General features: G+C 50.1%; 1 protein-coding gene across 1 annotated transcript; it reads right to left on the bottom strand.

Moving 5' to 3' along the window:
* Positions 1-803: 803 nt before the first annotated feature.
* On the bottom strand, positions 804-25,846 carry WRAP53 (WD repeat containing antisense to TP53). The gene is given in 13 exon segments (XM_038768228.1): positions 804-1,070; positions 1,340-1,401; positions 1,403-1,490; positions 1,759-1,862; positions 2,068-2,276; positions 3,360-3,492; positions 3,677-3,767; positions 4,233-4,321; positions 4,881-4,989; positions 7,762-7,860; positions 11,792-12,122; positions 16,002-16,270; positions 25,695-25,846. Coding segments are annotated over 13 exon segments (1,923 nt in total). The 3' UTR covers positions 804-883.

Below are 25,846 nucleotides of genomic sequence, written 5' to 3'. Positions count from 1 at the left end.
CACACACACCGTTTGCAGCTTCTCCTACAGACACACCACACACACCAAGTTCCCAGCTTCTCTCACACACACCCCTGCTACCAGCTTCTCACACACACTCTCACTCTCTCTCTCTCTCTCTCTCTCACGCCCTGTTCCTGGCTTCACATACACACATGCTCGGTTCCTAGCATTACATATACACACACACACCCTGCTTCTAGTTTCACATACGCGCACACACACACACATACATATACACACTCACGGCTCCCAGCTTCCCCCACCACGGCTACCAGAGAACAAAGCCAGAAACCCGCCCCCCTCAGTTTACTCTCGGTCGCCCTAGCAACCAGGAAGGGAGCAAACTGGGTGCATCCCCCCCCCCCCCCCCAATTCTGTGACATCTCAGCAGGTGCTGGGGCTGATTGGCTGGTTGAGCCTCCTGCCTGTCCCACCCACTGCTGGACCGTCACCAAAGGGCTCGGATTGGCCCAGCGTTGTGAGTCCCCCCTCCCCATCTGCGCCACCCCCTTCCCCCCGCTCCGACCCTGACTCCCCACATCAGACAGCAGTCAGGCGTCCAAGTCATACAAAACACCTTTATAGACCCCTTCCCCCACTTTGGCCGCCCCCCCCCCCCCCCCAACTCACCTCATTGGAGGTGGGGATACTGATGTCCAGGCCGCCCCCACCACCCCCATGAACCCCTCAGGGACCGGGGACGCGGGTGTTCGGGTCACCCTCGCAGACGCCTTAGGAGCCGGGGCTGCGGGCATCGCCCAGCGGACCCCTCAGGGGCCGGGGCCGCCGGCAACCGGGCCGTCCCCGCCCCTCACCACGGCCTCCTCGAAGGTGGGGGACACCGGCGTCGGACCGCTCCGGCCCAACCCCCGTGGACCCCTCAGGAGCAGGGCAGCCCGGTGTCCGGGCCGCCACCAGCCCACCACAGCTGAAGGCGGCAGTCGGGGCGGGTGTTGCGGAGGGATAGGAGGGGGTGCCGCTCCTCGCCTTCCTCCTCGCTGTCCTCCGGCTCGGGAAAGACGCGCTGGCCGGAGGCCGTGGCCAGCAGCGGGAGGCTGGGGTGGAGACTGGAGGCCGGGGAGGGGGAGAGCCCCAGACATAGAGGCACAGGAACAGATAGGGAGCAGGCAGAGAGAGAGAGAGACGGACAGAGAGCCAGAGAGACAAATAGGAGGAGTTGGGTGCAAGAGGGAGGATGGGTTGGCAAAGGAAAGAGAGACAGAAAAGGAGAGGCTGTTTTTGGTCATCTCAGCCTCAAGGTTCCCCTTCCTGGACACCCCTCAGGCCCCAGCTCTCCCTGCCCTGCCCCCTCTATGGGCCCCCCACGGCCCCTCACCTGACTCCGTTGGTACAGTCCCGCTGGGGCGAGAAGGTCAGCAGTGGGGACGGGTCCCCCCCCGTCCTCCGCGGCCCCGGGGGGCAGCTGCCCGGTGTCCCACACGCACACATGGCCCACCGTGCTGCCGCTGACCAGGAACTGCCCCGTGCTGGAGGGAGAAGGGAGGATGAGGCAGTGAGGGGTGGGCTGGAGTTTCCCGGGCCCCGGCAGCGAAGGGAGGGAGGAAAGGGGCAGGGTGAGAAGGGAGGATGAGGCAGTGAGGGGTGGGCTGGAGTTTCCCGGGCCCCGGCAGCGAAGGGAGGGAGGAAAGGGGCAGGGTGAGGTGGAAGGGGGAAGGGGGAAGGTAGTGAGGGGTGGGCCTGGAGGTGATGGGAGGGAGGGAAGGCGCGGGGCGTGGGGCCAAGGTGGTCACTCACGCGTCCAGGTCAAAGTAGATGCGCTGATTGGTGGTGACCTGCCGCCTGAGAGCCAGCAGCGCCCGGCTCAGCTGCCGCACGTCCCAGCACAGAAGCTCGCCATCCTGGAGGCAAAAGTGGCGGTGATAGCTGGAGGGTGGGGGCAACGGGAGCAGGGGCGACTGGAGGGGACTCAGGACCCACAGGGCCTCGCCCTTCCCCACCCCCATCGGGGGGATGGAGATACCCGGTGGGAGATGGGGCGGAGGAGGAGGAGCTGGGGACCTTGGGGGTTTGGGGCGGGGGAGGGAGCTCTGCGGCGAGACCCACCTTGCGGGCGCCCGAGAAGAGGCGGTGGCCGTCGGGGTGGAAGCAGAGGTGGGTGAGGCCCCCGCGGTGCCCGGTCAGCAGGGCCAGCAGGGTGCCCTGGTCGCGGGAGTACAGCGCCAAGGAGCGCCCGTAGGAGCCACAGGCATACAGGTCCTGAGTGGGGCTGAACGCCAGGCACGAGATGATGCCGCTCTGCCCCTGCTTCTTCGCTGCCGAGGACCGAGCGGACGGTGAGGGGACGGGCGCCGCCTCCCACCCGGCCCCTCCTCCCCCATCCCCACCTTCCCTCTGCCTCCATCGATCGCTGGCCTTTACTGAGTGCTTCCCGTGGACTGAGCGCTGCACTGAGCCCTTGGGACAGCGCAAGGCAACAGCGTTGGCAGGGGCGATCCCTGCTCGCAAGGAGCTTACGATCTACTGTGGGCAGAGCACTGGACTGAGCACCTGGGGGCCCGATATAAGAGTTAACGATAACAACAACAATAACAATTGTGGCATTTATTAAGTGCTTACTGCGTGCCGGGCACTGTATTAAGCGCTGGGGTGGATAAGAGTAAACCGGGCTGAATAACAATTGTGGCATTTATTAAGTGCTTACTGCGTGCCGGGCACTGTATTAAGCGCTGGGGTGGATAAGAGCAAACCGGGTTGGACGCGGTCCCCGGCTCACATGGGGCTCGCAGTCTCGATCCCCGTTTAACAGGTGAGAGTTGGTAAACTTGATCCCTGCCCGCGAGGAGTTTACAGTCTATTTGTGTGCAGACCGTTGGAGTGAGCGCAATACAACAGCACTGGCAGGCGTGATCCCGGGCCACGAGGAGCTGATAGTCTAGTTCTGCACGCAGTTAAGTGCTCAATAAATACAACTGTATGAACAAATGAGTGTTTAGCTCTATGGCCCTTAAGTGCTTGACTGCTCTAACCCAACAGCACTTTTGTCCATTCCCTTCTATCCAGTTGCATCCCCTGCCTTTTCTCCCCCTCTAGACTGTCAGCTCCTAGAGGGCAAAGGTCTCGCCCACCAAATCTGTTGTACTGTCCTCTCTCAGGCGCTCAATACAGTGCTCTGCACCCAGGAAGTGCCCAATAAAGACCAGGATTGATTGACTGATGAACTGATTTCCTCAGGGCCGAGCTCCCCTCCTATCCCTGGCTCCCTCAGTCCATCAGTGGTACGGATTGGGCGCTTACTGTGGGCACAGCACTGTACTAAACGTTCTCGGCTTCCTCTCCCCTCGGGCCCCCCCCCGAGCCGCTCCTCCCCTCCCGATCGGCTCCCCAGGAAGACTAACCAAAGGTGGGGCGGGTCTCACACGTCCGGCCAGGCCGTTCGGTGGCGAAGACCCGCACGGTCCTGTTGAAGCCGCAGAACAGCTGGGAACCGTCCGGGGTGAAGCAGAGGGAATGCGCAGCCGTCAGCTCGTCCTGGGTGGGGACAGGGGACAGGCTGAAGTCCGGACCCCCAGGGATGGGGATGGCCGGCGATGGACAGAGGAGGAGGAGATGGGGCCGGTGACTCGAGCGGCGGGCCGGTCCGGCCTGCGCTGGGGGGGGCCGAGGAACGGGGGAGCCAGGGGGTTGGGGGGGGGCCTTCCGCACAGGGTCCTACCAGGTGGTTGTAAGGGCGGAATGAGGCCCGTAAGTGGCCCGTGAAGGCGTCCCAGATGTGGATGGGATTCTCCCGGCTGCTGCTGGCCACGCTGTGAGAGAACACATCGCGAGGCTGGGATCGTGCCGTGAGGGGAGGTGGGGAGGTGCAGCAGAAGCAGCCAACATCTGAGGGGGTGGGTGGCAGGGAAGGCGGACCCAGGCTGGCGGCAGGAGAGGGCCAGGATCCAGGCTTGGGAATGACGGGAGGGAAGGGAACGTGGACAACCAGACGGAGGCTCTCAGGTCCAGTCTGCGGGAGCCGGGAGGGGAAGAGAGGCCACCCACAGGGCCTCCCTTCCCCGGGACCTCCACCTCAACCCCAGTCGCCTCGGCCCCGCTCCCTTCCCCAAGCCGACCATGAGGCTGCTGCTCGTCTGAGCAAGCCCGCTCTCGGCCGAGGGGCTGGGGGGACGGGGGGCACCCCCACCCCCCAACACACACACACCCAATCCTCCTGCAGGGCTACGGGCCGCCGGACGGCGGGGGGTCCGACGGGGTCCCGGGCCGGGACTCACAAGCAGGTGTCGGGCTGGGCCGAGCTCATGAGGGGGAACCAGCAGTAGTCATAGACGGTGTCGCCCTCCGCCATGCGCAGCACGGGCTCCTGGGGGTGGGGAGACGGGAGGGGAGACGACGTGAGCCCACTGTTGGGTAGGGACTGTCTCTATATGTTGCCAACTTGTACTTCCCAAGCGCTTAGTACAGTGCTCTGCATCATCAATCGTATTTATGGAGCGCTTACTGTGTGCAGTAAGCACAGTAAGCGCTCAATAAATACGACTGATTGATTGACGGGGACACCTGACCGCCGACCAACCAACCCATCCATCCACCATTGACTGACTGAGCGCTTACGGTGGGCAGAGCACTGAACTAAGCGCTTACTAGGTGCGAAGCACTGTTCTAAGCACTGGGGGGATACAAGGTGATCAGGTTGTCCCACATGGCTCTCGCAGTCTTAATCCCCATTTTACAGATGAGGTCACTGAGGCACGGAGAAGTGAAGTGGCTGGCCCAAGGTCACACAGCTAAGTGGCGGAGGTGGGATTAGAACCCATGACCTCTCTAAGAGGGTCCATTCCATCGCTAGGCCCATGAGGGGGAGACCCAGCCCCCCGGCGGTCCCCTCAGCCTCCTGGCTGCCCCCCGGCCCCGTCACGTACCATCTGGGCGTAGACGGGCTCCTCCTGGCTGTACAGCTCGTGGGGCAAGTTGTAGATGCGCAGGGTGTTGTCAGCGCTGTTTGTGAGGAGGCACGAGCCATCTGGAGCCCTAGAGGCAGGAAATAATAATAATAATAAAAATAATAATGGCATTTATTAAGCGCTTACTATGTGCAAAGCACTGTTCCAAACGCTGGGGGATACAAGGTAATCAGGTTGTCCCACCGCGGGCTCACAGTCAATCCCCATTTTACAGATGAGGGAACTGAGGCCCAGAGAAGTGAAGCGACCTGCCCAAAGTCACACAGCTGACAGTTGGCCGAGGCGGTATTTGAACCCATGACCACCGTCTCCAAAGCCCGGGCTCTTTTCCACTGGGCCACGCTGCTGGGACCTGGAGCTGGGGCCAGGGGAGGGCCGAGACCCCCTACCCCCACCTCAGCCCTCGCGAGAGGGGCGTCTACCCACATGCCTGCCACACCTCACTTCCTCCCCCGATCTTCACACCCTCCTAAAATCCCATCTCCTCCTGGGGGGGTCTGCGTGGCTCAGGGGGGATTCAAATCCCGGCTCTGCCAATTGTCAGCTGTGTGACTTTGGGCAAGTCACTTCACTTCTCTGGGCCTCAGTTACCTCATCTGTAAAATGGGGATTAAGACTGAGAGACCCCTTTGGGACAACCTGACCACCTTGTAACCTCCCCAGCGCTTAGAACAGTGCTTTGCACATAGTAAGCGCTTAATAAATGCCATTATTATTATTAAGTCCTCATTTCCCCTTCTCCCACTCCCTAAACAGTAACAATAATAATTATGATTGCGGTATGTTTTAAATGTATACTATGTGCCAGGCACTGTACTAAGCGCTAGGGTAGATACAAGATAATTGGTATCTCCAGCTCCACCACCTGTCTGCTGAGTGACCTTGGGCAAGTCAATCAATCGATCAATCGTATTTATTGAGCGCTTACTATGTGCAGAGCACTGTATTAAGCGCTTGGGAAGTACAAATTGGCAACATATAGAGACAGTCCCTACCCAACAGTGGGCTCACAGTCTAAAAGGGGGAGACAGAGAACAAAACCAAACATACTAACAAAATAAAATAAATAGAATAGATATGTACAAGTAAAATAAATAAATAGAGTAATAAATATGTACAAACATATATACATATATACAGGTGCTGTGGGGAAGGGAAAGAGGTAAGATGGGGGGATGGAGAGGGGGACGAGGGGGAGAGGAAGGAAGGGGCGAAAAACTCACTTAACGTCTCTGGATATATGTTTGTACATATTTATTACTGTATTTATTTTACTTGTACATGTCTATGCTATTTATTTTATTTTGTTAATATGTTTGGTTTTGTTCTCTGTCTCCCCCTTCTAGACTGAGAGCCCACTGTTGGGTAGGGACCGTCTCTATATGTTGCCAACTTGGACTTCCCAAGCGCTTAGTACAGTGCTCTGCACACAGTAAGCACTCAATAAATACAGTTGATTGATTGATTGATGCGCCTTGCACTTGGACCTGTCCCCTTCAAGCACTCGGCATTAGCCACAGCACTTAAGTCCAAAGCCCGTCATTTATTTTACAGTCCGTCTCCCCCTCTAGTCTGGGACCCCACTGTGGAACATGCCTACCAAGTTTGTTGTACTGGACTCTTCCAAGCACTTAGTCCTGTGCCCTGCACACAGTAAGCGCTCAATAAATAATGACAGTATTTGTTAAGTGCTTACTATGTGCTAGTCCATTGTTCTAAGTGCTGGGGTACATACAAGCTACTCAGGTTGGACACAGTCCCCATCCTAAATAGGGCTCACAGTCTTCATCCCCATTTGACAGATGAGGGAACCGAGGCACAGAGAAGCGAAGTAACTGGCCCAAGGTCACACAGCAGACAAGCTGCAGAGCCGGGATTAGAACCCAGGTCCTTCTGACGCCCGCTAGGACACGCCTACTTCCCAAGCACTTTGTACTTCCCAAGCGCTTAGTACAGTGCTCTGCACACAGTAAGCGCTCAATAAATACGATTGAATGGATGAATGAATTCACTGACTGATTCTCTCCCAAGCGCTTAGTCCCGTGCCCCGCACACACTAAGCGCTCAAAAAATATCACCGATGGAGTCTCTCCCAAGCGCTCAGTCCGGTGCCCGGCACACATTAAGTGCTCAATAAATCAATCAATCATATTTATTGAGCGCTTACTGTGTGCAGAGCACTGTACTAAGCGCTTGGGAAGTACAAGTTGGCAACATATAGAGACCGTCCCTACCCAACAGTGGGCTCACAGTCTAAAAGGGGGAGACGGAGAACAAAACCAAACATACTAACAAAATAAAATAAATAGAATAGATATGTACAAGTAAAATAAATAGAGTAATAAATATGTACAAACATATATACATATATATAAATGCCACTGGTTCTCTCCCATGCACTCAGTCCAGTACCTTGCACACAGTAAATACACAATAAATGCCACCGATTGATAGCACTGCCTCATGGAGCTGTTTAGGAGGCCAAATGGGCAGATAAACGCCATGGACTAGCCAGATGGAGGTGGCTCCCAGCCCAACCCCATCTCCCATTCATTCATTCCATCGTATTTATTGAGCGCTTCCTGTGTGCAGAGCACTGGACTAAGCGGTTGGGAAGGACAAGTCGGCAACGTATAGAGACGGTCCCTACCCCACAACGGGCTCACAGTCTAGAAGGGGGAGACAGACGCCAAAACGAAACACGTAGACAGGTGTCAAAGTCGTCGGAACAAACAGAATTAAAGCTAAATGCACGTCACTAACAAACTAAATAGAATAGTAAATACGTACAAGCAAAATAAATCTGCACAAATACCCACCCCCTCCGCCCTCACCTTACCACTTGCAGCCCTTTAGGAAGTTCTCGGGCCGGGAGCTGAATTCGGACCAGGAGCCGGTGAGGAGCTGGGGCCACTGCGTGAAGTCGTAGAACCAGGAGCTATAGGAGGCCGGAGTCACGGGCTTAGAGAGGATGGGGGAACGATGCTCTGCCGTATGTCTGCTGTATGACCCTGGGCAAGTCATTCATTCATTCAATCGTATTTATTGAGCGCTTACTTAGAGAGGATGGGGGAACGATGCTCTGCCGTATGTCTGCTGTATGACCCTGGGCAAGTCATTCATTCATTCAATCATATTTATTGAGCGCTTACTGTGTGCAGAGCACTGTACAGTTGGCAACATACAGAGACGGCCCCTACCCAACAGCGGGCTCACCGTCTAGTCACTTCACTTCTCTGAGCCTCAGTTACCTCATCTGTAAAATGGGGATTCAGACTGTGTCCCCCAACCCGATTACCGTGGAATCCCCCCAGCGCTTAGTACAGTGCCTGGCACATAGGAAGTGCTTAATCAATCAATCAATCGTATTTACTGAGCGCTTACTGTGTGCAGAGCACTGGACTAAGCGCTTGGGAAATACAAGTTGGCAACGTATAGAGACAGTCCCTACCCAACAGTGGGCTCACAGTCTAGAAGGGGGAGACAGAGAACAAACCAAACATATTAACAAAATAAAATAAATAGGATAGATATGTACAAGTAAAATAAATAGAGTAATAAATATGTACAAACATATATACATATATACAGGTGCTGTGGGGAAGGGAAGGAGGTAAGACGGGGGGATGGAGAGGGGGACGAAGGGGAGAGGAAGGAGGGGGCTCAGTGTGGGAAGGCCTCCTGGAGGAGGTGAGCTCTCAGTAGGGCTTTGAAGGGAGGAAGAGCGCTAGTTTGGCAGATGTGCGGAGGGAGGGCATTCCAGGCCAGGGGGAGGATGTGGGCCGGGGATCGACGGCGGGACAGGTGAGAACGAGGCCTAAAGGTGAGGAGATTAGCGGTGGCAGAGGAGCGGAGGGTGCGGGCTGGGCTGGAGAAGGACAGAAGGGAGGTGAGGTAGGAGGGGGCGAGGGGATGGATGGACAGCCTTGAAGCCCAGGGTGAGGAGTTTCTGCCTGATGCGCAGATTGATTGGTAGCCACTGGAGATTTAACAAATCTTAACAAATACCACAATTATAATAATAATAATGATGGCATTTATTAAGCGCTTACTACGTGCAAAGCACTGTTCTAAGCGCTGGGGAGGTTACAAGGTGATCAGGTTGTCCCACGGGAGGCTCACAATCTTCATCCCCATTTTACAGATGAGGGAACTGAGGCACAGAGAAGTTAAGTGACTTGCCCAAAGTCACACAGCGGACAATTGGCAGAGCCGGGCATTTGAACCCGTGACCTCTGACTCCAAAGCCCGGGCTCTTTCCACTGAGCCGCGCTGCTCCTCATAATTACGACAAGCTGAGGCTCCTCCAGGCAACTCCGGCGATGGAGGGTGATTGAGTTCGGCAGGAGACGAGTTTTTTTTTTTTCTTTTTTTATGGTATCTCTTAAGGACTTACTATGTGCTGGGCTCTATACAGAATGCTAAGGTAGATCCGTGTCAATCATGTTGGACACCGCCCATGTCACTCATTCATCCAGTCGTATTTATTAAGCACTGTGTGCAAAGCACTGTACTAAGCGCTGGGGTAGATCCAAGCTAATCAGGTTGGACACAGTCCCCGTCGCACACGGGGCTCACACCATCTTAATCTCCATTTTGCAGAAGAGAGCTGAGGCCTAGAGAAGTGAAGTGACATGCCCAAGGTCACATTGCAGACAACAATTTTCTCTCAACCCATTTCCATGACGGAGATTTAGAGGCCCCCGGGGGCCCACTTCCTCAATCCCTCCCCTTTTGGAGCAGGAGCGGACGGAGCTGGGCATGGGAAGCAGGATACCTGCTGATGAGAACCAGCGTGGCTCAGTGGAAAGAGCACGGGCTTTGGAGTTAGAGGTCATGGGTTCGAATCCCGGCTCCGCCACCTGTCTGCTGTGTGACCTTGGGCAAGTCACTTAACTTCTCTGAGCCTCAGTTACCTCATCTGTAAAACGGGGATTAAGACTGTGAACCCCACATGGGACAACCTGATCACTCTGTATCCCCCCCCAGCGCTTAGAACAGTGCTTTGCACATAGTAAGCGCTTAACAAATGCCAACATTATTATTATTATTATTATACCTGGTTCCTTGAGGGGAGTAGAGCTGTAGGAAGCTGAAGGAGCCCTTAGGTTCTTATATATATAAATGATCACTCTTTTAGACTGTGAGCCCACTGTTGGGTAGGGACTGTCTCTATATGTTGCCAACTTGGACTTCCCAAGCGCTTAGTACAGTGCTCTGCACACAGTAAGCGCTCAATAAATACGATCGATGATGATGATGATATAATGTAAGTGCCTAATTTATATTAATGTCTGTCTCCACCTCTAGACTGGAAGCTCACTGCAAGCACGGAACGTGTCTACCGTCTCTGAAGCAGCGTGGCTCAGTGGAAAGAGCAGGGGCTTTGGAGTCGGAGGTCATGGGTTCGAATACCAGCTCCGCCACGTCTGCTGTGTGACCTCAGGCAAGTCCAGACTGAGCCCCTTCCTTCCTCTCCCCCTCGTCCCCCTCTCCATTCCCCCCCGTCTTACCTCCTTCCCTTCCCCACAGCACCTGTATATATGTATATATGTTTGTACACATTTATTACTCTATTTATTTTACTTGTACCTATCTATTCTATTTATTTTATTTTGTTAGTATGTTTGGTTTTGTTCTCTGTCTCCCCCTTCTAGACTGTGAGCCCACTGCTGGGTAGGGACTGTCTCTGTATGTTGCCAACTTGGACTTCCCAAGCGCTTAGTCCAGTGCTCTGCACACAGTAAGCGCTCAACAAATACGATTGATTGATTGATTGATATTAACAAAATAAATAGAATAAATGTGTACAACTAAAATAAAGAGTAATAAATATGTACAAACATATATACAGTACAGCACAGAGAAGCAGCGTGGCTCAGTGGAAACAGCACGGGCTTTGGAGTCAGAGGTCATGGGTTCAAATCCCGGCTCCGCCACTCGTCAGCTGTATGACTTTGGGCAAGTTACCTGCCTTCTCTGTGCCTCAGTTCCCTCAACTGTAAAATGGGGATTCAGTCTGTGAGCCCCACGTGGGACAACCTAAACACTTTGTATCCTTCCCAGCGCTTAGAACAGTGCTTTGCACATAGTAAGCGCTTAATAAATGCCATTATTATTATTATTATTATTATAAAAGTGCTTTGCACATAGTAAGCGCTCAACAAATACGATTGATTGATTGATATTAACAAAATAAATAGAATAAATGTGTACAACGAAAATAAAGAGTAATAAATATGTACAAACATATACACAGTACAGCACAGAGAACAGAGAAGCAGCGTGGCTCAGTGGAAAGAGCCCGGGCTTTGGAGTCAGAAGTCATGGGTTCAAATCCCGGCTCTGTCACATGTCTGCTGTGTGACCTTGGGTAAGTCACTTAACTTCTCTGAGCCTGTTACCCCATCTGTAAAATGGGGATTAAGACTGTGAGCCCCATGTGGGACAACCTGATCACCTTGTATCCCCCCCAGTGCTTAGAACAGTGCTTTGCACATAGTAAGCGCTTTACAAATGCCATTATTATTATTATTATTATCCCGGCTCCGCCACTTGTCAGCTGTATGACTTTGGGCAAGTTACTTGACTTCTCTGTGCCTCAGTTCCCTCAATTGTAAAATGGGGATTCAGTCTGTGAGCCCCACGTGGGACAACCTAATCACTTTGTATCCTCCCCAGCGTTTAGAACAGTGCTTAGAACAGCACTTAATAAATGCATTATTATTATTATTATAACAGTACTTTGCACATAGTAAGCACTTAATAAACACCATTATTATTATTATTATAACAGTGCTTTGCACATAGTAAGCGCTTAATAAATGCCATTATTATTATTATAAATGCAATTGAATGAATGAACTTACTAAGGGCCCTGGTCCTCGGGGAGCAGCTCCTTGGCACCTTCCTCCATCACCTCCCCCGTTTCGAGCTTCGGGGACATCCCGGTGGGCTGCAGAGTCTCCTCAAGTATTGGGGTCTCCTCCTCCTCCTCCTCCACTCCAGGGGTCTTCTCGGGTGCCGGGGTCTCCTCCTCCAACGGAGAAGTGCCGGCCCCCGGCCCTGGGGGTCCCAGAGACCCCTCCCCAGCTTCTCCCAGCTCCCCAGGAGAGGCTGGAGGGGCCGCTGCCCCTGGGAGGGGCCGGGCGGGCTCATCCCCGGCAGGATCCGTCTTTCCGTCCCGGGCTGGGCAGGAGGCTGAGGAGGCAGAGACACACACAGAGATCGTGATCCTGGCTCCGCCAATTGTCAGCTGTGTGACTTTGGGCAAGTCACTTCACTTCTCTCGGCCTCAGTTCCCTCATCTGTCAAATGGGGACTAAGACTGTGAGATCCCCCCCATGGGACAACCTGATCACCTTGTAATCTCCCCAGTGCGTAGAACGGTGCTTTGCACATAGTAAGCGCTTAATAAATGCCATCATCATCATTATTATTATTACATGGGGTCAGTCAGGCATATTTATTCATTCACTCATCCAATCGTATTTATTGAGCGCTTACTGTGTGCAGAGCACCGTACTAAGCGCTTGGGAAGTACAAGTTAGCAACGTATAGAGACGGTCCCTCCCAACGGCAGGCTCACAGTCTAGAAGGGGGAGACAGAGAACAAAGCAAAACATATTAACAAAATAAAATAGAATAAATATGTACAAATAAAATAGGGTAATTCATTCATTCATTCATATTTACTGAGCGCTTACTGTGTGCAGAGCACTGTACTAAGCGCTTGGGAAGTACAAGTTGGCAACGTATAGAGACGGTCCCTCCCCAACGGCAGGCTCACAGTCTAGAAGGGGGAGACAGAGAACAAAACATATTAACAAAATAAAATAAATAGAATATGTACAAATAAAATAGAGTAATACATATGTACAAAGATATATACATATATACAGGTGCTGTGGGGAGAGGAAGGAGGTAAGGTGGGGGAAGAAGGGGGAGAGGAAGGAGGGGGCTCAGTGTGGGAAGGCCTCCTGGAGGAGGTGAGCTCTCAGTAGGGCTTTGAAGGGAGGAAGCCCTATTTTTTATTGAGTGCTTACTTGTGCCGAGCACTGGACTAAGCTTTTGGGAGAGATAGCAACAGCACAGTATAACAGACGCATTCCCTGCCCACAACGAGCTGGCAGTCTAGAGGGATGGGGAGACAGGGAGATGGCCCTGCTCCTGGCTGGGGAGAGACACGGGGCCCCTGCTATATAATAATACTACTACTACTACTAATAATAATAGCATTTGTTAAGCACTTACTATGTGCAAAGTACTGTTCTAAGCGCTGGGGCGGTTACAAGGTGATCAGGTTGTTCCACGGGGGGCTCACAGTCTTAATCCCCATTTTACAGATGAGGGAACTGAGGCCCAGAGAAGTGAAGTGACTTGCCCAAAGTCACCCAGCTGACAAGTGGTGGAGCCGGGGTTTGAACCCACGACCTCTGACTCCAAAGCCCGGGCTCTTTCCATTGAGCCACGCTGCTTCTCTAATATATACACAAAGACGCCCATACCCACACCCCGGGGGTCCCTGCTATACACACACACACACACACACACACATCAGAGCTTAGAAAAGTGCTTGGCATATAGGAAGCGTTTAACAAATACCATTATTATTATATCCAGCGCTTAGAACAGTGCTTTTGCACATAGTAAGTGCTTAATAAATGCCGTTATTATTATACCCACGCCCCGGGGTTCCCTGCTACACACACACACACACACACACACACACACAAACATTCAGCGTTTAGAGCAGTGCTTTGCACACAGTAAGTGCTTAATAAATGCCGTTATTATTATACCCACACACTGGGGGTCCCTGCTACACACACACACACACACACACACACACACACAGTCAGCACTTAGAGCAGTGCTTTGCACACAGTAAGCGCTTAATAAATGCCATTATTATTATTATACCCACATCCCGGGGGTCCCTGCTACACACACCCGGGGGTCCCTGCTATACACACACACACACACACACACACACACACATATTCAGCGCTTAGAGCAGTGCTTTGCACACAGTAAGGGCTTAATAAATGCCATTATTATTATACCCACACCCCGGGGTCCCTGCTATACACACACATTCAGCGCTTAGAGCAGTGCTTTGCACATAGTAAGCGCTTAATAAATGCCATTATTATTACACCCACACCCCGGGGTCCCTGCTATACCCATACCCCAGGGGTCCCTGCTACACACACACATTCAGCGCTCAGAGCAGTGCTTTGCACATAGTAAGCGCTTAATAAATGCCATTATTATTATACCCACACCCCGGGGTCCCTGCTATACCCACACCCCAGGGGTCCCTGCGATACACACACATTCAGCGCTTAGAGCAGTGCTTTGCACAGAGTAAGCGCTTAATAAGTACCATTATTACTATACCCACAACCCGGGGGTCCCTGCTATGCACACACACCCACACCCCGGGGGTCCCTGCTACTCACACACACACACACACACACAAACACACACATCCCCACACCCCCCAAAAACCAGGCCCGGGGGAGTCGGGAGGCAGCAGGGTCGGTATGTGGGGGGGGAGAGGAAACCAAGGCTTCGAGAGCATGTTCCTGTGGGCCCCCCACCCCTAATAGACCCCCATCATCCGGGAGGGCACTATAGCCGAGGCCTCATCAATCAATCAATCGTATTTATTGAGCGCTTACTGTGTGCAGAGCACTGGATTAACCGCTTGGGAAGTCCAAGTTGGCAACATATAGAGACAGTCCCCGCCCAACAGTGGGCTCACAGTCTAGGAGGGGGAGACAGAGAACAAAATCAGACATACTAACCAAATAAAATAAATAGAATAGATATGTACAAGTAAAATAAGGTAATAAATATGTAGAACCATATATACATATATACAGGTGCTGTGGGGAAGGGAAGGAGGTAAGATGGGGGGATGGAGAGGGGGACGAGGGGGAGAGGAAGGAAGGGGCTCAGTCTGGGAAGGCCTCCTGGAGGAGGTGAGCTCTCAGCAGGGCCTTGAAGGGAGGAAGAGATATAGCTTGGCGGATGGGCAGAGGGATTGGGGGCATTCCAGGCCCGGGGGTCATCTCCCCTTCCCGCTTAGGGCCTCAATGGGAGAGGCGGGAAAAGCGTCCAGAGCGTCCAGAGTTATCATCATCATCATCAATCGTATTTATTGAGCGCTTACTGTGTGCGGAGCGCTGGACTTAGCGCTTGGGAAGTCCAAGTTGGCAACATAGAGAGACAGTCCCAACCCAACAGTGGGCTCACAGTCTAGAAGGGGGAGACAGAGAACAAAACCAAACATACTAACAAAATAAAATAAATAGAATAGATAGGTACAAGTAAAATAAATAGAGTAATAAATATGTACAAACATATATACAGGTGCTGGGGGGAAGGGAAGGAGGTAAGATGGGGGGATGGAGAGGGGGACGAGGAAGGAAGGGGCTCAGTCTGGGAAGGCCTCCTGGAGGAGGTGAGCTCTCAGTTGGGCCTTGAGAAGGGTGGGCACGTTTAAGGGGGGGAATCAATCAATCGTATTTATTGAGCGCTTACTGTGTGCAGAGCACTGGACTAAGCGCTTGGGAAGTACAAGTTGGCAACATAGAGAGACAAGGGGCAGCCCTTCGTGAGGCGAAGGCCCTGCTGAGAGCTCACCTCCTCCAGGAGGCCTTCCCAGACTGAGCCCCTTCCTTCCTCTCCCCCTCTCCATCCCCCCCATCTTACCTCCTTCCCTTCCCCACAGCACCTGTATATATGGATATATGTTTGTACATATTTATTACTCTATTTATTTATTTATTTTACTTATACATATCTATCCTATTTATTTTATTTTGTCAGTATGTTTGGTTTTGTTCTCTGTCTCCCCCTTTTAGACTGTGAGCCCACTGTTGGGTAGGGACCGTCTCTAGATGTTGCCAATTTGTACTTCCCAAGCGCTTAGTACAGTGCTCTGCACATAGTAAGCGCTCAATAAAGACGATTGATGATGATGATGGAAGGTGCCACGTTCTACTGAAGAAGGAGGCCCCGCGGCCCGCACCTCACCTGCCCCGCGCGCTCCGCCAACTCTCGCGAGACCTCGCGAGCCACCCCGCTTCGGATTTCGGCCTTCAGCGCCAGTCGCAGCGAGCCCCCGCTCCGGAACTCTCGCGAGACCTGCCCCGCGCGCGCTCCACCGACTCTCGCGAGATCTCGCGAGCCCCTCCCCCCGAATTTCGGTCTTCAGCAGCAGCCGCAGCGAGCCCCACTCCGGAACTCTCGCGAGACCTCCCGGTGGCCGGCCCATATTAGGGCTCCTGGGCCCCGAGGCCTGCTGGGAAATGTAGTCCGGAAGCGTTAAAATGGGCCTGGGGAGGGAGGGGGCCGCGATTCTCCGCGCCGAACCCGCACCTTCAACTTCTCTACAGCAGGAGGCGCTGCGACACCGCCTTCCTACCCAGGGATTCACTCATTCATTCATTCAGTCGTATTTATGGAGCGCTTACTGGACGAAGCGCTTTGGAAGGACATCATCAATCATCATCATCATCATCATCAATCGTGTTTGTTGAGCGCTTACTATGTGCAGAGCACTGTACTAAGCGCTTGGGAAGTACAAATTGGCAACATATAGAGAACAATCGTATTTATTGAGCGCTTACTGTGTGCAGAGCACTGGACTAAGCGCTCAGGACATGTTAGAGAAGCAGCGTGGCTCAGTGGAAAGAGCCCCGGCTTTGGAGTCAGAGGTCATGGGTTCGAATCCCGACTCCGCCACATGTCTGCTGTGTGATCTTGGGCAAGTCACTTCACTTCTCTGGGCCTCAGTTCCCTCATCTGGAAAATGGGGATGAAGACTGTGAGCCCCCCGGGGGACAAACTGATCACCCTATATTCTCCCCAGCGCTTAGAACAGTGCTTTGCACATAGTAAGCGCTTAACAAATGCCAATTATTATTATTATTATTACATGTTGGCAACATATCTACCCGTTCCAGACTGTGAGCCCCCTTCTAGACTGTGAGCCCGCTTTTGGGTAGGGACTGTCTCTATGTGTTGCCGACTTGTACTTTCCAAGCGCTTAGCACAGTGCTCTGCACACAGTAAGCACTCAATAAATACGATTGATTGATTGAATAGTACATTGCTCTGCACACAGTAAGCGCTCAATAAATACGATTGAATGAATGTCCGTCTCTATGTGTTGCCGAGTTGTACTTCCCAAGCGCTTAGTACAGCGTTCTGCACACAGCAAGCGCTCAATAAATACGATTGAATGAATGACCGTCTCTATATGTTGCCGACTTGTTTTTATTTTGTTAGTATGTTTGGTTTTGTTCTCTGTCTCCCCCTTTTAGACTGTGAGCCCACTGTTGGGTAGGGACTGTCTCTATATGTTGCCAATTTGTACTTCTCAAGCGCTTAGTACAGTGCTCTGCACATAGTAAGCGCTCAATAAATACAATTGATGATGATGATGATGACTTGTACTTCCCAAGCGCTTAGTACAGTGCTCTGCACACAGTAAGCGCTCAATAAATGCGATTGATTGATTGACTGATTAGTATAGTGCGCTGCACACAGTAAGTGCTCAATAAATACGATTGAATGAATGACCGTCTCTATGTGTTGCCGACTTGTACTTCCCAAGCGCTTAGTACAGTGCTCTGCACAAAGTAAGCACTCAATAAATACGATTGATTGATTTGTATAGTGCTCTGCACACAGTAAGCGCTCAATAAATACGATTGAATGAATGACCGTCTCTATATGTTGCCGACTTGTACTTCCCAAGCGCTTAGTCCAGTGCTCTGCACACAGTAAGCGCTCAATAAATACGATTGAATGAATGACCGTCTCTATGTGTTGGCGACTTGTACTTCCCAAGCGCTTAGTCCAGTGCTCTGCACACAGTAAGTGCTCAATAAATATGATTGATTGATTGATTAGTATAGTGCTCTGCACGCAGTAAGCACTCAATAAATACGATTGATGAATGACCGTCTCTATATGTTGCCGACTTGTACTTCCCAAGCGCTTAGTACAGTGCTCTGCACACAGCAAGCGCTCAATAAATACGATTGAATGAATGACCGTCTCTATATGTTGCCGACTTGTACTTCCCAAGCGCTTAGTACAGTGCTCTGCACACAGTAAGCGCTCAATAAATACGATTGAATGAATGACCGTCTCTATGTTTTGCCGACTTGTACTTCCCAGGCGCTTAGTACAGTGCTCTGCACACAGTAAGCGCTCAATTAATACGATTGAATGAATGCATGAATATAGAGACGGTCCCTACCCAACAACCGACTCGCAGTCTAGAAGGGAGGGGGACGGTCCAGGGAAAGAAGGAAATGGTCTATGGAGAAAGCAAAAAATGTCAGCAGGATCAAGAAAAGTTTCCACAAACTCAGGGATTCATTCATGCAATTAAATCATATTTACTGAGCGTTTACAGTGTGCAGGGCACTATATTAAGCGGTCTATCTCGCCGCCGATCTCTCACCCACAACCTACCTCTGGCCTGGAATTCATTCATTCATTCAATCGTATTTATTGAGCGCTTACTGCGTGCAGAGCACTGTAATAATAATAATAATAATGCTGGCATTTGTTAAGCGCTTACTATGTGCAAAGCACTGTGCTAAGCGCTGGGGTAGATACAAGGTAATCAGGTTGTCCCACGTGGGGCTCACAGCCTTCATCCCCATTTTACAGATGAGGGAACTGGGGCCCAGAGAAGTTAAGTGACTTGACCAAAGTCACACAGCTAAGTGGCGGAGCCGTGATTTGAACCCACGACTTCTGACTCCAAAGCCCGGGCTCTTTCCACTGAGCCACGCTGCTTCCCAAGCGCTGTACTAAGCGCTAAGTACAGTACAGCACTGTACTAATCGCTTGGAATGCCCTCCCTCCTCACATCAGACAGCGCTTAGTACAGTGCTCTGCACACAGTAAGCGCTCAATAAATACGATTGATGATAATTGCTCTCTCCCACTTCAAAACCTTACTGAGGGAACATCTCCTCCAGGAAGTCTTCCCTGACTAAGCCCTCCTCTCCTCTTCCCCCACTCCCTTCTGAAGTGCTTTTACTTGCTCCTTTATTCATTCCCCCTCCCATAATAATAATAATTAAGGATGTTTGTTAAGCGCCTACTATATGCACAGCACTGTTCTAAGCGCTGGGGAGGTTACAAGGTGATCAGATTGTCCCATGGTGGACTCACAGTTTTAATCCCCATTTTCCAGATGAGGGAACTGAGGCCCAGAGAAGTGAAGTGACTTGCCCAAAGTTACACAGCTGACAGTTGGCGGAGCCGGGATTTGAACCCATGATCCCTGACTCCAAAGCCCGGGCTTTTTCCACTGAGCCACACTGCTTCTCACAGCATATATGCATATACCTGTGTATGTAATTTATTTATTTCTATTAATGTCTGTCTCCCCCTTTAGACTCTGAGCTCGTTGTGGGCAGGAATTTGCCTGTTTGTTGTTATCTTGTACTGTCCCAAGCGCTTAGTACAGTGCTTTCCGTGCAGTAAGTGCTCAATAAAGACAATTGAATGAATGAATGAAAATGAGCTGGTAGAGGAAAAGTTTGAGATTTGAGGGGAAAGTTCAGGATGTTAGTGCCTGTAATCACTAAACAAATAACATAATTAATTAACAAATACCGTAATTAAATCCCTAAACATTGGAACTGATGTCAAGGAGGAATCATTGATTTCTTTTATTTTTTTTAATGACATTTGTTAAGTGCTTACTATGTTCCAGGCACTGTTCTAAGCGCTAGGGTAGATACAAAGTGATCAGGTTGTCCCACGTGGGGCTCACAGTCTTAATCCCTGTTTTACAGGTGAGGTAACTGAGGCACAGAAAAGTTAAGTGACTTGCCCAAAATCACACAGCTTAGAAGTGGCGCATCCGGAATTAGAACCCACGACCTCTGACTCCCAAGCGCGTGCTCTTTCCACTAAGACGCGCTCACAATCAGCTCACAGTCTACAGGGGTAGACAGGCATGGATATAAATAAAGAAATGACAGTTATGGACGTAGGTGCCATGGGGCTGGGAGGGGAATCAATCAATCAATCAATCGTATTTATTGAGCGCTTACTGTGTGCAGAGCACTGGACTAAGCGCTTGGGAAGTACAAGTTGGCAACATCCGGTCCCGGTGAGTCGTCGCTTCACTCACAGCAACTTTTTTTTGCATTTTTTGCATGCAAAAAAAAGTGGCTCCCCCCCCCCACATGCATTGGTGCATAGGAGGCTTTTAGACTGCGAGCCCACTGTTGGGTAGGGACTGTCTCTATATGTTGCCAACTTCCCAAGCGCTTAGTACAGTGGCCCTACTGTGAGCTCACCTCCTCCAGGAGGCCTTCCCAGACTGAGCCCCTTCCTTCCTCTCCCCCTTGTCCCCCCTCCATCCCCCCCACCTTACCTCTTTCCCTTCCCCACAGCGCCTGAATATATGTATATATGTTTGTACATATTTATTACTCTATTTATTTATCTTGTACATATCTATTCTATTTATTTTATTTTGTTAGTATGTTTGGTTTTTGTTCTCCGTCTCCCCCTTCTAGACTGTGAGCCCACTGTTAGGTAGGGACTGTCTCTATATGTTGCCAACTTGGACTTTCCAAGAGCTTAGTACAGTGGCCCTACTGAGAGCTCACCTCCTCCAGGAGGCCTTCCCAGACTGAGCCCCTTCCTTCAATCAATCAATCAATCGTATTTATTGATCGCTTACTGTGTGCAGAGCACTGTACTAAGCGCTTGGGAAGTACAAGTCGGCAACACATAGAGACGGTCCCTACCTAACAGCGGGCTCACAGTCTAGAAGTCCTTCCTCTCCCCCTCGTCCCCCTCTCCATCCCCCCCATCTTACCCCCTTCCCTTCCCCACAGCACCTGTATATATGTATAGATGTTTGTACATATTTATTACTCTATTTATCTTGTACATATTCAATTTATTTTGTTATATTTTGTTTTGTTGTCTGTCTCCCCCTTCTATACTGTGAGCCTGCTGTTGGGTAGGGATTGTCTCTATATGTTGCCACCTTGGACTTCCCAAGCGCTTAGTCCAGTGCTCTGCACACAGTAAGTGCTCAATAAATACGATTGAATGAATGAATAATAAACAGGGGAATAAAGGGAGCAAGTCAGGGTGATGCAGAAGGAAGGGTGAGAGTTGGGTAGAGCAGGGATGGGGACTTGGGTAAAGAGAGGCAACTAGTTAGGGTAATGATTGCACACTTAATATGTGCCCAAAGCCCTGGGCTGTACCAAGGAATAGATGGGAAGATATAACAGAGCAGACACACAATCTGGGCCGGTGTGTCAACAGGATAAGAACAGAATCAACAAACCAAGACGGCAAAGTCAAAACAAATAAACAGAGAGTAAGAAACAGTGTTTGCCGAGTGGAAAGACCACCGGCCAGGAAGCCAGAGGACCTGGATCCTAACGGCATCACCTCCTCCAGGAGGCCTTCCCAGACTGAGCCCCTTCCTTCCTCTCCCCCTCGTCCCCCTCTTCATCCCCCACGTCTTACCTCCTTCCCTTCCCCACAGCACCTGTAGATATGTATATATGTTTGTGCATATTTATTACTCTATTTATTTTACCTGTACCTATCTATTCTATTTATTTTATTTTGTTAGTATGTTTGGTTTTGTTTTCCGTCTCCCCCTTTTAGACTGTGAGCCCACTGTTGGGTAGGGACTGTCTCTATATGTTGCCAACTTGGACTTCCCAAGCGCTTAGTCCAGTGCTCTGCACACAGTAAGCGCTCAATAAATATGATTGATTGATTGCTGTGTGACCTTGGGCAAGTCACTTTGCTTATCGGGGCTTCAGTTTCCTCATTCATAAATTGGGGGTGCAGTGTCTGTTCTCCCTCCCTTTTAGATTTCCACGGGGGGTTAGGGACTGTGACCTCATAGTCTGAATCCACCCCAAGTGCTTAATACAGGGCTTGACAATTATTGAGCACTTACTACGTGCAGAGCACTGTTCTAAGCGCTCGGGAGAGTCCAACACAAGAAAATAAGCTGACATATTCCCCATTTGTCACACAGTAAAAGCTTATATATGTATATATGTTTGTACATATTTATTACTCTATTTATTTATTTTACTTGTACATAGCTATTCTATTTATTTTATTTTGTTAGCATGTTTGGTTTTGTTCTCTGTCTCCCCCTTTTAGACTGTGAGCCCACTGTTGGGTAGGGACTGTCTCTATATGTTGCCAACTTGGACTTCCCAAGCGCTTAGTACAGTGCTCTGCACACAGTAAGCGCTCAATAAATACGATTGATTGATTGATTAACAATTACCATAACTAGTACCTGAGGAGCCAGAAACATACAGTTCTTAGGTAGGTTGGGGGGAAGGGGAGGTTGTATAATAATAATGATAATAATAATAATGGTATTTGTTAGGTGCTGTTCCGAGCACTGGGGTAGATACAAGCTAATCACGTTGGACACAGTCCCTGTTCCACATGGGGCTCACAGTCTTAATCCCCATTTCACAGATGAAGGAACAGAGGCACAGAGAAGTGACAATAAAGTAAGAGTTGTTAGACAGTAGCCCTGCCCTACACAGTTAAAGCCTGCTGTGATACACACATGAATGTGTGTATCACAAGTGTATCACAAGTGACAAGTCACAGTAAGCGCTCAATAAATACGATTGATGATGATGAAGTGAGTGACTTGCCCAAGGTCACACAGCAGACAAACGAGATTAGAACCTACACCCTCTGACTCCGAGGGAAGTCCACATCCTTAACAATCAGTTACATGACAATGTAGACTTTAAACATATCAACATAGCCTACGTGTACTGCAGCACACTCAGTTTTTGCAAACCCTTGAAATTTTACCATATTAATGAAACCCATCCATTTAGCACATCAATGTAACAAGTAATAAATCCTTAACAATTAAATAACTTAAATAACAATCCTTTATTGTTATATTGTACTCTCCCAACTCAGTAAGGGCTCAATAAATCTGATTGAATGAATAAATGAATCCTCAGCATTCATGTGTGTATCACAGCAGGCTTTAACTGTGTAGGGCAGGGCTACTGTCTAACAACTCTTACTTTATTGGACTCTCCCAAATTCTTAGTACAGTGTTCTGCTCACAGTAAGGACTCAATACATATGATTATTAGGTTTAGAGAAGCAGTGTGGCCTAGTGGAAAAAGCCCAGGCTCAGGAGTCTGAGAACCTGGGTTCTAATTCCGACTCTGTCACTTTCATTCATTCAATTGTATTTATTGGGTTCTAATTCCGGCTCTGTCACTTTCATTCATTCAGTCGTATTTATTGAGCGCTTACTGTTTGCTGTGTGGCCTTGGGCAAATCATTTAACGTCTCTGGGCCTTCATTTCCTCATCTGTGAAATGGGGATTTCCCTCCTACTTCGGCTGTGAGCCCCATGGGGGACATGGATTGTGACCAACCTGATTAACTGTATCTACCGTAGGGTTTAGTACAGTGCTTGGCACAGAGGAAATGTTTAACAAATACTATTATTACTATTATCTAGACTGTAAGCTCCTTGTGGGCAGGGAATGCCTCTGATGACTGTTGTGCGGTACTCTCCCAAGCACTTAGTCCAGTGCTCTGGACACAGTGAGCTTTAAATAAGTATCATTGATTGATTACTTATTTTACTTGTCCATATTTATTCTATTTATTTTATATGTTTTGTTGTCTGTCTCCCCCTTCTAGACTGTGAGCCCGCTGTTGGGTAGGGATCGTCTCTATATGTTGCCAACTTGTACTTCCCAAGCGCTTAGTCCAGTGCTCTGCACACAGTAAGTGCTCAATAAATACGATTGAATGAATGAATTTATTCTATTTATTTTATTTGGTTTATATGTTTTGTTGTCTGTCTCCCTGTTCTAGACTGTGAGCCCGCTGTTGGGTAGGGACTGTCTCTATATGTTGCAAACTTGTACTTCCCAAGCGCTTAATACAATGCTCTGCACACAGTAAGCGCTCAATAAATACGATTGAATGAATGAATGAATTATTGTTGTTCTTATTAGTAGTATACCCAGGCCCTAGAGGAGAGCCCTTCCTCTACAGCATTTAGTACACTACATGGCTCATAGTAAATGCTTAATAAATACCATGATTAATATTGTTATTCTGGCTGTTGGTATTAGTTGTATATATGGGCCCTAGAAGACGGCTCTTCCTCCTCAAATCTTTGATACATTGAACTCCAGGCTGGGTGTCTCTCTCCCCTCCCTCTTTCCTCTCTCCCCCCTTTCTCTTTTTCCCTCTCCCTCTCCCCATTTCCTCTCTCCCCCTTTCTCTTTTTTCCTCTACCCCTTCCCCATTTCCTCCCTCTCTCCTTTTTCTCCCCTTCCCCCTCCCTCTCCCCTTTCTCCCCATCCTTCCTCCAGCCCTTCCCTCCTTTCTCCCCCTCGTTCCCTTCCTCCTTCCCTCTCCCCTTTCTCCTCCCCCCCCACCGCCTTTTCTCCCCCTCCCCACTTTCCTTTCTCCCCACCATCTCCCCCTCCCTCCCTGCCCCCTTCTCCAATTGTCAACCGGGTGACTTTGGGCAAGTGCAAGTTGTTGCCAACTTGTACTTCCCAAGCGCTTAGTCCAGTGCTCTGCACACAGTAAGTGCTCAATAAATACAATTGATTGATTGATTGAAGTCACATCATTCATTCATTCATTCATTCACTCAATCCCACTGTTGGGTAGGGACCGTCTCTATGTGTTGCCAACTTGTACTTCCCAAGCGCTTAGTCCAGTGCTCTGCACACAGTAAGCGCTCAATAAATATGACTGAATGAATACCTCGTAACCTCCCCAGCGCTTAGAACAGCACTTGGCCCATAGTAAATGCTTAATAAAGGCCATCATTCTTCTTCTTCTAGACTGTGCGCCCACTGTTGGGGAGGGACCGTCTCTCTATGTTCCCAACTTGGACTTCCCAAGTGCTTAGTCCGGTGCTCTGCACACAGTAATCGCTCCATAAATACGACTGAATGAATGAATGAATGACTCTATTTATTTTACTTGTACGTATTGACTATTCCATTGATTTTATTTTGTTATTATGTTTGGTTTTGTTGTCTGTCTCCCCCTTCTAGACTGTGAGCCCACTGGTGGGTAGGGACCGTCTCTCTATGTAGCCAACTTGGACTTCCTAAGCGCTTAGTCCAGTGCTCTGCACACAGTAAGTGCTCAATAAATACGATTGATTGTTGTGTAGGGACCGTCTCTATGTACGGGAACTGTACCTGTATATATGTTTATACGTATTTATTGCTCTATTTATTTATTTATTTATTTTACTTCTACACATCTATTCTATTTATTTTATCTTGTTAATATGTTTTGCTTCGTTCTCTGTCTCCCCCTTCTAGACTGTGAACCCACTGTTCGGTAGGGACCGTCTCTACGTACGGGGACTATACCTGTATATCTGTTTATACGTATTTATTACTCTGTTTATTTATTTATTTTACTTGTACACATCTATTCTATTTTAGTTTGTTAATATGTTTGGTTTCGTTCTCTGTCTCCCCCTCCCACTGTTGGGTAGGGACCGTCTCTCTATGTTGCCAACTTGGACTTCCCAAGCGCTTAGTCCAGTGCTCTGCACACAGTAAGCGCTCCATAAATACGATTGATTGATTGATTGATTGATTGATTGATTGATTGATTCTTTTCCTGCCCCCTTTCCCCTCTGTCTCTCTCCCTTTCTCTGTCTTCTGCTCCGGCCCTCCCCGTGCCCACACTAAAGATGGCCGCCGGGCGGCTTCAGCCCGGGCGTCGCGCGGGGGCTGCCGGGACAGGGATTCTCCCGTCCGTGCCCACATTAAAAATGGCCGCCGGGCGGCTTCAGCCCGGGCGTCGCGCGGGGGCTGCCGGGACAGGGATTTTCCCAT

This window comes from Tachyglossus aculeatus, chromosome Y4 (assembly GCF_015852505.1).
Source record: "Tachyglossus aculeatus isolate mTacAcu1 chromosome Y4, mTacAcu1.pri, whole genome shotgun sequence".
Taxonomy (NCBI): domain Eukaryota; kingdom Metazoa; phylum Chordata; class Mammalia; order Monotremata; family Tachyglossidae; genus Tachyglossus; species Tachyglossus aculeatus.
The sequence above is the reverse complement of the archived record's forward strand: the minus strand, read 5'-3'. Positions and strand labels throughout refer to the sequence as shown.